Here is an 11,023-nt window from a genome sequence, read left to right on the forward strand (position 1 = left end):
ACATTAATTCTGTATTGTTGTCAGTTTGGATATTTGGTCCCTTTAAAATGGAGGCTGTGATGGGGTATAGCCATTTCTATAGGTTTACCTTATTTGTTCTATCTTCCTAAACGTCGATGAATGTCCATTGTAGGCTGCGTTCACAGTTACACTTTAAACTAGTTCAACTAAACTGGTGTCACTAAACCTGTTTAAAATGTAAATGTGAAGGCGATCTTTTCTCTATCCCGGTGTAGCTAAACCACTTTTAGTAGTCCATTGTTATTTTGACGTCTTGCGCAAATGCGAATAACAACACTTCCAACTTATACCGGAATAGCTATTGCATGTGATGAACACTCATCATTTCCAACCAAAAGTGTTTTTGCTAAACCAGTATAGTTAAACCAGTTTAAGTTATGTAAACGTGAACACAGCTACATGTATTGCGCAAATCACTGCATGTTTAAAAAGAGGTTATTAATTTATTTCAGATGTTGTTAACAAATGGCCTCAAAGCAGGTAGACGATATATTGAAGAAATGAAGCGAAATGAATAAATAAATACAACACAACAGTTAGCGTATATGTGATTTTTTATTTAAATATTGCATATATATAATAATATGGTTTTGCAGGATAATTAAACTGGTTACGGGCTTATTAATAATATATCGGCTTTATCCTGCTCAGGTCGAATGGCGAAAGGCGCTTGTCAACATTCTAACCTTCGCAGGATAAATCCAATATCTTAAGACAGTTCCCAGTTATTCTCTATGTATATTCAAGTCAGCGAAGTACATTTCTCACGGCCAAATGTAATCAGAACTTAACTCGTCGTAGACCTACACCATCGTCAGTTATATACAGGTATACGTAATTGAACGTAATTCAACACTTGAACGTTTTCCATAAATTATTTATATAGAATTGTGTTGGTTTTTTTGCGTGTAGCTTTTAGTTCTCCCAGTTTCTAGAAAAAGGTAACGGAGAATAAGACTAGATACCATTTATCATACAACACTTTTAAACGACTTTTAAAGATATATGACATCTAACGGATGCGCATGTAGTATTCTCTGTCTTACATATCTATATAAAAAAAATCACGTTTAAGATAAATTTCAACGTCTTTTCCAGCTAAAACGTATTTGCTACCCGTGCGCTTGCAATTAACTTATGCATCACAGAGCAATTAGGTCCAGGTTAACTTATTCGTCACAAAGAAGTCAATTTCGATTGCACCTTTTCATTGAATGATACGGCTGTGGCATCCGGGTCACCAACCAGAAGCAGCGAATATCACAGCTGTGTGTTACTGGTGTTTGTTGTCATACATAACGAAGGAAGGAAGGAAATGTTTTATTTAACGACGCACTGAACACATTTTATTTACGGTTATATGGCGTCAGACATATGGTTAAGGACCACACAGACATTGAGAGAGGAAACCGTCGGTGGGCCGATTGTGCTATTTCTCGTTCCAGCTAGTGCACCACGACTGGCTGTGGTATGTGCTATCCTGCCGTATAAAAGATCCCTTGCTACTAATGGAATAATGTAGCGGGTTTCCTCTCTAAGACTATATCATTATGTCCAAATTACCAAATGTTTGACATCCAATAGTCGATGATTAATAAATCAATGTGCTCTAGTGGTGTCGTTAAACAAAACTAACAAACAAAAGTTCATAAACAGCTATGTATTCATTGCAATTCTTGAAATTGCATATCACACATATTAATTGAAAAGTCTGTTTTTACTACACTGTCTCACTTGTATTGTCAGGTTCTTTTTTAAAAAAGTACGTATAGACCACGACGGCGCCTGAAGCACAGAAAGCCACCACTACAGTAAACCACTCAATGATGAGCACTGCCAATGACATGCTGAGCACGTCTTGATGACATTTCGAGCACAATTTGCTGGGCGAGTCACAACTCTCCAGGGTTGATTTCAGGTTGACAAACCACACTGTTCCTGTAAAATAGACACGTCATAAACCACACTGTTCCTGTAAAATAGACACATCATAAACCACACTGTTCCTGTAAAATAGACACGTCATAAACCATGCTGTTCCTGTAAATTAGACACGTCATAAACCACACTGTTCCTGTAAAATAGACACATCATAAACCACACTGTTCCTGTAAAATATACAACAGATAAACCACACTGTTCCTGTAAAATAGACACATCATAAACCACAGTGTTCCTGTAAAATAGATAAGAGATAAACCAGTGTTCCTGTAAAATATACACTTGATAAACCACAGTGTTCCTGTGAAATATTCAAGATATAAACAACAGTGTTCCTGTAAAATAGACACATGATAAACCAGTGTTCCTGTACAATATACACGTGATAAACAACAGTGTTCCTGTAAAATAGACACATGATAAACCACACTGTTCCTGTAAAATAGACAGGTCATAAATTACACTGTTCCTGTAAAATATACATGCTATATAAAACACTGTTTCTGTAAAATATACAAGTGATAAACCACTGTTCCTGTAAAATAGAAACGTGATAAACCACACTGTTCCTGTACACTACTATTCCTATAAAATAGATTATTATCAACCACAATATTTCTGCAAAATAGACATTTCATAGACCACACTGTTCCTGTAAAATATACGTTATATAAACCACTGTTCATGTACAATACACACGTGATAAACCACACTTTGCGGTAAAATAGACACGTGATAAACCACTATTCCTGTAAATTAGACACATGATAAACCACAGTGTACCTGTAAAATATACACGAGTATAAACCACTATTCCTGTAGAATAAACACACGATAAACTGCACTGTTCCTGTAAAAGAGACATACGATAAACCACTGTTCCTATAAATATAAACCACAATGTTACTGTAATATGATAAACCATACTGTTCCTGTAAAATATACAAAAGATACACCAGTTTTCCTGTAAAATATACACATGATAAACCTCACTGTTCCTGCAAAATATGCAAGACATAAATTAGACACATGATAAACCACAGTGTATCTGTAAAATATACACGATTATAAACCACTATTGCTGTAGAATAGACACATGATAAACTGCACTTTTCCTGTAAAATAGACATGAGATAAAGCACACTGTTCCTATAAATATAAAACAGAATGTTACTGTAATACATACATATGATAAACCATACTGTTCCTGTAAAATATACAAAAGATACACCAGTTTTCCTGTAAAGTATACACATGATAAACCTTACTGTTCCTGTAAAATATGCAAGAGATAAATCACACTATTCCTGTAAAATATAGACGTAATAAACCACAATGTTCCTGTAAAACACAAAAAGAACGGTAGACACGCAATAAAGCTGAAGAGGCGGATCTAGGCCCGGCCCCCCTAAATTTTGCGACAGTTTTCATTTTTTTTACGATCCCCTCCAAACCTCCCCCAAATTTTCATTGGCATTTCGCCTCATGTCATTGCCCCCCCCCCCACCCACCCCCAAATGGATTTTCTGGATCCGCCACTGACCTGTAAAATAAACACGTGGTAAACTGTAATCTAGACATGTGATAAACAACATTTTTCTTTATATATAAACATATATATATTTAACTTCATAGACTCTTGTTTCAGTTTTTAAATAGACGTGCATGGTACGGTCGCATTTGCGCCTATGAAAAACACAAATCTGCGTTATCGAGTGATCTTAAGGGGCGGGACGTAGGCCAGTCGTAAAGCGCTCGCTTGATGCGTGGTCGGTTTGGGATCGATCCCTGTCGCACCAGCCAGTGCACCACGCCTGGTATGTTCTATCCTGTCTATGGGATGATGCATATAAAAGATCCCTTGGTACTAATCGAAAAGAGTATCCCATGAAGTGGCGACAACGGGTTTCCCCCTTCAATATCTGTGTGGTCCTTAACCGTATGTCAGACGCCATATAACCGTAAATAAAATGTGTTAAGTGCGTCGTTAAATAAAACGTCTCCTTCCTTCCTATTGAGTGATCTTTTGCCTGTATTTCTCCTCTTATTTTTTTTACAGAAACAGTATACAATAAAATATGTTTTCTATCAAATAAAAACCAAACAAAACACCAGGGTCTGTCGCTTTAAGACAGCCTGAACGTACCTACGATGAGCCAGCTGAACATGAAGAGGACGACGATTGATACGAATATTATCCGCGTCCACTTGTGACACGTGTCATTCGTGTCCCTGCAGGTCAACCCGCCAAGCATCGATATTGGCACTGTGCCAGTGACGAGCAGCCAGATAGGTACACGGAAATCAGCATAACAGTCGAAACGATTAGTGCTACCTGTGAGAACAGAACAGGTTTATTATACTCAAACAATTCTTTCCAATGTCCCCTGACAGCTGACTAATATATATATTTTCAAGCCACAAAGTAGTTCACTGTTGAAATCGTCAAAGTAGTAGTCTAGGAAAGACTAGTGCAGGTGGGCTGGGGTAACTTCCCTTCTGACCGACGGTCGGTGTGGTACATGTATAAACCTCATCGAGGCCCATGGACAGTCTGAAAAGCCCATTGGTCACCTATAGAGAGAAGAAAACCATACATCTAAATCACACATGCACACATATAACAAAAGTTAAAGTTTGTTTTGTTTAATGACACCACTAGAGCACATTGATTTATTAATCATCGGCTATTGGACGTCAAACATTTGGTTAGTCCATGAAGTGGCGACAGCGGGTTTCCTCTCTCAATGTTTGTGTGGTCCTTAACCATATGTCTGACGCCATATAACCGTAAATAAAATGTGATGAGTGCGTCATTAAATAAAACAGTTCTTTCCTTCCTTCAAACATTTGGTAATTTGACGTATAAAATTCATTTTGTTTAACGACACCATTAGAACACATTGATTTATTAATCATCGGCTATTGGATGTCAAGCATTTGGTAATTTCAACATATAGTCTTAGAGAGGAAACATTTTTGTTCATTAGTGGCAAGGTTTTTTTTATATGGACCACCAGAATAGCACATATCAAGGCCTTTGATATACCAGTCGTGGTGCACTGAAAGGAGCAAGAAATAGCCCAATGGGCCTACCGACGGGGATCAATCCCAGATCGACCGCGCATCAAACGAACGCTTTACCACTGTGGTACAAGGCTTGTGTTTGTATATTCATTACACCGTACCTATTGCATCCTCCTTTGTCTCCAGTGTTTCTTTACCAGCGCCTTACCACTGGGCTACATCTCTCCCTATTATAGTAATATACATCTGGGACCGATTCACTAAACACTCGCAACTTTGCGATCTCGAGGTGCAGTGGAAAAAGACTTAGGCCGATGCCATGTTGATTAACAAAGCTTTAGCGAGCTTTTTGAAGTAGACCCTTGGGCCCGCCCGTTCCACGAACTGGGAACTGGGAAACTCTATTAACGTGCCCCTATCCACGAAGGTTCAGGCACGCCCACCACGGATTTAGCCTCTGACTTCGCCAGTGACTAACTCCGGAGCAGGGGGGGGGGGGGGGGGGGGGGGGTGTAAGTTTGAGGTGGGCGGAATTTGGAAAAAAGCCATTTAGTAAAGTCAACGCGAGCGCGGACCAAATAGCAGACACTTCGCAAACTTGAAGTAACGCCGAGTGGGAGCCGTGTTCTGATTGGCTGAATTTCGATTCCTCGGTGAAGCCTGTTTTTTTTACCTAAGTCTACAAAGAGTAACTGCCTCCAAAAACATGTCTGGACTCTAAAATTTAACCCAAAATAGTTAAGACTGCTCGGCCAAAAGGTTTTTAAGGTGATTTTGAGCAATTGATCGGGCGCCAAAATAAAATGCGTTAGACTATTTATAAAAAAAAATAAACATAAGAATTTTGAACTGCTTCTGAAACGTTTAAAGTCTAACTAGCCCAAAAAGGAGGTTGTTACCTGTCCCAGGAAAGGTTGTTAGCGGGGATGTCGTCAAGGAGAAACGATGAACAGGGATGCATCAAGATGGTGGTGGGCTTGCCGGTATGTGGACTCTGCGATAATCTCGGTGATAGGACGGTAGTCTTCCCCGGCAACGGTCTTTATGACGCGGTGGATGGTCGGGTTGTCCATTTCATCGAGCAGCAGTCCTTGGTGGAAAAGTCCCCTCCGGCGGACGGTGAGACAAATCCCACGCCCATCCTGCATCGTGATCCTGCGCACCGTGTATTCTCCATCGGTTAGTGGTAGAGGTTCGTACGTTTCCTGTCTGGGTTCACAGAGTAGCCGACGAACATCCCCAATGTTAGTCTTGATGAGCCTGGAGTAGCGAGTTGGTAACTTGCCGGCCTGGATTGACCAAGGCTGTCCAGAGGGCGGATCTTCTGCTGAAACTGTAGGCGGTGTCGGCGGTTGAGTCGGCGGGCTTGGCTTGACTGGTTGGTCGCCTGGGGACGCAATCGCTTTCCGCTTTCCAACGGCCACAAGACGGGCCTGGGACTCTACGGCGGCACTCTTCCTAGGTGTAGGTGGCAACGCTGGAGTCCCGGGAGCTGAAGTCTGTGGAGTTGTGGGGGGCGATTCCATCACGGCCTGGTTCAGGTCGGGGTCCGCCTCTGGCAAGTCGACAGGTAGATCCGGCTGGGCTGGATCGTCTGGCCTCGCTGGTGTAGACCGGTGCTGGGGGTGAACTACGGGAAAGGTCGCCGCCGGCAGTTGAGCTGCCGGTTTTGTCCACCCCAGGTCCGCCCCTGGCGCGTCCGTCTTCCTCCTTCTTCTCTTCCTGGTTGGCTTTGTAACCGGGTCACCGTACACCAAGGTCACGGTTGCCCGTGACCCGGTGTGCGTGACGCGGTATTCCATTAACTTCCCGTAACTAGCAATGAGTCCCCCCAGGTGGGGGGGGGGGGGGGTAACTCAAGAGAGCAGGCACACACGTCTTGCTTCATCGCTTGCTGCAAGAATCGAGATCAGAATGCGTTCCACGAAGCGATCTTAGCGCTACGATTACCGTAAGTGCATAACTACATTATCTTTGCGCTCAGATCGGTTCGTAAAAAGAGGCCCTGGAAATGTATTAAGCACCACTTAGTACTGATCATATAATATGATTCGTATGGCTTGTACTTCGCAAGTAATTGTGACCATGACATGGATGACAAACACTGAAATTAATGTTCTGTGTGTACAGAGGATATTGAAAAAGAAAAGATTGACAGCAAGTAAGATTGTCATTATATCAATATTTAATATATTCTAGGGAAAGAGACAGAAGCCGTAAATATGCATGAACATGTTTGGTTATTAACTCTGGAGCTAAAATCACACTGCTGTGCTTCTCAAAGGTAAGTTATTCATGTGAACACGGTAAATACCCAGGAGATACAGAATATATATAAAAACTCTCAATACCACGTTTAAACCTCGTCTGTACGGACAACTACTTCTTGGCCCCTTTTTGGCTGCAATGCATTTCAGGCGGTGCTTAATTAATTCACAGGTGTATAGTTTATTAGCAATAGTTTATTGGTGTAGATGGGGGCGGGGAATAGTGTATTGTTTATTAGCAATAGTTTATTGGTGTAGATGGGGGCGGGGCATAGTGTATTGTTTATTAGCAATAGTTTATTGGTGTAGATGGGGGCGGGGCATAGTGTATTGTTTATTAGCAATAGTTTATTGGTGTAGATGGGGGCGGGGCATAGTGTATTGTTTTATTAGCAATAGTTTATTGGTGTAGATGGGGGCGGGGAATAGTGTATTGTTTATTATCAATAGTTTATTGGTGTAGATGGGGGCGGGGAATAGTGTATTGTTTATTATCAATAGTTTATTGGTGTAGATGGGGGCGGGGCATAGTGTATAGTTTATTAGTAATAGTTTATTGATGTAGATGGGGGCGGGGCATAGTGTATAGTTTATTAGTAATAGTTTATTGGTGTAGATGGGGGCGGGGCATAGTGTATTGTTTATTATCAATAGTTTATTGGTGTAGATGGGGCGGGGCATAGTGTATTGTTTATTATCAATAGTTTATTGGTGTAGATGGGGGCGGGGCATAGTGTATTGTTTATTAGTAATAGTTTATTGGTGTAGATGGGGGCGGAGCATAGTGTATTGTTTATTATCAATAGTTTATTGGTGTAGATGGGGGCGGGGCATAGTGTATTGTTTATTAGTAATAGTTTATTGGTGTAGATGGGGGCGGAGCATAGCCCAGTGGTAAAGCGCTCGCTCGCTTGATGCGCGGTCGATCTGGGATTGATCCCCGTTGATGGGCCCATTGGGCTATTCCTCGTTCCAGCCAGTGCAACACGACATGTGCTATCTTGTCTTTAGGATGGTACATATAAAATATCCCTTGCTACTAATGGCTTTAAAAAAAAAAAAATTCATAATCATATAATTAATACAATAAATTTGCATGACCGATCCAATTTTTATAAATACATGTAAATACATAAATATGAAATGTATACAAAAAATACTAATAACAATATCAATACTAGTCCTGGCTCTAAACACAATCCTAAAATAACACCCACAATATATTGACATTATAAATTAATAAGAAATATACAGTCTAACTTTGTTATCTCGATCTCATCTCAACCACTTGTTAACTCATTAGCCCCGGAAATCTCGAGGTTGGGAAATGGTCCCATGACATAATTTTCATCAAAACCCATGTTCAATTCAATTCATCGTTATGTCAAGCCATTTGGTTCGGTCCCTTCAACATGGAGATAATGACGTGTGGCTGCATATATAATTAATCCTTAAATAAATTGTGTTAACAGCCCAGAATTTCACAAATTTATCATAATTGCAACAAAAGAATTCTACGTTTTTAATCTTTCTTTGCACGTGAAAACGACACACGTGTTTCTCATTAACGTCGATGATATTCTTTCATATATCCTCTGATAGCCTCTGTGGCAAGTGTCGAATTCTTTCTTTGTGAACGCTCAGAATATAAATAATTTTTTAAAACACTGTAAATAATGTGTTGGGTTATATTTATTTTCCATACCTCTATCCAATTAAGGTTCAAGCGTGCTATCCCGGGCGCACGCGTATACACACACACACACACACACACACACACACACACACACACACATACACACACTTCAGTTATCTAGGGCTGTCTTGGACAGTGGGGATAGTGGTGGGGTGAGAGAGATTCTCTGCTCTAACACTAGTCCAATAGTCCGTCCCATTAAGGTTTAAGCACGCTATCTTGGGCACACACGTCAGCTATTTGTGGCTATCTACGACAGTGTGGGTAGTGCTTAGTTGTTAGTGAGATTCTTCGCTCTAATACAACACTAGTCCATTAAGGTTTAAGCACACTATTATGGACACACATACACACACTTCAGCTATCTGGGGCTATCTGTCCAGGATAGTGGGAGGTAGTGGTTAGTGAAAAGGCTGGGTAGTGACCTTACACCAATTGATAGCCGGATGCGAACTCTGTACCTACCAGTCTTAAGTCTTAACCACTACACCACCGAGGCCGATAATAATGTGGTTTTTTTTTTTATACCCTCCAAATGGCGTACCCACGCTATCTAGAGGTCAGCACGCGAACATGTCTGAACACGTTTATAGAACTGGCTAAAACCAGTTTATTCTTATCCACACTCACACCGATAGCTGCAAAATCCATCATTTTAGACTGACGTCACGCTTAGAGGTCAGGCTCCCACGCACACACCAGCCTCTTTTCTCGTAACCCGATACCACACTACGAGTCATTAACGACTTCCGTTCCGTTTCATGTACATCAAAGGACCCCCGACAGTTGCATAATCACCCATCCATAAACCAAGGGCATTAACGGCTTTCGTTTTCTGACCTCCTACAGCTGTCAAACCCATTAACACCGGTCACCGAGGTCAGCTGACAAAGTAGCGTCCCCACGCTTAAAGGTCTCCCAGCTGCTACAGATATTAATCCAGGTCACAGAGGTCAGCTGACAGCTGTCAAAGCCATTAACTTAGAGGTCAGCCACACCGTGTCGTCATTAGGCCACACCCCCGTAAACCAATCAGAGCGCAGGACACTACGAGTCATTAAAGACTTCCGTTCCGTTTCCTGTACATCGAAGGACCCCCGACAGCTGCCTAATCACCCATCCGTAAGCCAAGGGTATTAACGGCTTCCGTTCTGTTAAACCCATTAACCCCGGTCACCGAGGTCACCTGACAGCTTTCAAAGTCATTAACCCCCGTTAAAGTAGCGGACCCACGCTTAAAGGTCTCCCAACTGCTATAGATATTAATTAACCCAGGTCACAGAGGTCAGCTGCCAGCTGCCAAAGCCATTAACTTCCAGGTCAGCCACGCCGTGACGTCATTAGGCCACACCCCCGTCAACTAATCAGAGCGCACGACAGGTCACGTGGCCTAGCTCATTTTGCATATTTTAGTGCTCAAGTGACGCACCTACTACTAAAATATACAAATACAAAACCACATCACACACACACACACGCACGCACACACACACACACACATGCATGCATGCACGCACACAAGCATGCATGCACGCACGCACGCACACACACATACATACATGCACGCACGCACACACACACACACACACACACATATATATATATATATATATATATATATATATATATATATATACAGAAAGATATATGTTTTGTTTTTCATACATTGCATATTTAGTTTTGGAAAAGGTTTTAGCATTTCCTCTTCTTAATATACATTTAATACATTTTGACATCAGATGGTAACCAGAAGAAATAATACTTGTAATTCGTTTTACTGTTTAACAAACGGACAGACTTACCGACAACAACAGCTCCAATTAAAATTCCCAGCAGAAGCAATATCCACAAGCCTCCAAAACCTATGATAACCCATGTTTTAATACCTGCAAGGTAGATAATGGTAATAGTATGCCTGGGGTCTATTACAGTCAAGCAATAACACGTCAGATAATACATTATTTAATACCTGCAAGGTAGATAATATAAGTTGTAGAAGCATCACGAGGGGTATATGGCTTTTTATGTACCCTATGTGTGTTCTTTTACCCCGAACCGAAGGCGAGGGGGT

At 41.3% G+C, this 11,023-nt stretch overlaps 2 protein-coding genes across 5 annotated transcripts in view; both read right to left on the bottom strand.

Moving 5' to 3' along the window:
* Nucleotides 1-1,666: 1,666 nt before the first annotated feature.
* Nucleotides 1,667-11,023, bottom strand: part of LOC121382932 — a 23,899-nt gene continuing 14,542 nt past the window's right edge. For 3 of the 4 annotated variants that reach the window (XM_041512616.1, XM_041512617.1, XM_041512615.1), the window contains exons 3-5: nt 10,755-10,838; nt 4,109-4,297; nt 1,667-1,959 (exon numbers count right to left, since the gene is read on the bottom strand). In XM_041512616.1, the coding sequence (XP_041368550.1) occupies nt 1,742-1,959; nt 4,109-4,297; nt 10,755-10,838 (491 nt within the window). In that variant the 3' untranslated portion in view covers nt 1,667-1,741. The remainder of the gene's footprint in view (nt 1,960-4,108; nt 4,298-10,754; nt 10,839-11,023) is intronic. The other variant, XM_041512618.1, reaches the window with a different exon arrangement.
* On the bottom strand, nt 4,304-8,236 carry LOC121382933 (uncharacterized FtsK-like protein DR_0400). Its single transcript, XM_041512619.1, has 2 exons — nt 5,889-8,236; nt 4,304-4,536 (listed from the first exon to the last, which is right to left on the bottom strand). Exon 1 carries the CDS (start codon nt 6,789-6,791, stop codon nt 5,922-5,924), a length of 870 nt encoding a protein of 289 aa, XP_041368553.1. The 5' UTR covers nt 6,792-8,236; the 3' UTR covers nt 4,304-4,536; nt 5,889-5,921.

This window comes from Gigantopelta aegis, chromosome 10 (assembly GCF_016097555.1).
Source record: "Gigantopelta aegis isolate Gae_Host chromosome 10, Gae_host_genome, whole genome shotgun sequence".
Lineage (NCBI taxonomy): Eukaryota > Metazoa > Mollusca > Gastropoda > Neomphalida > Peltospiridae > Gigantopelta > Gigantopelta aegis.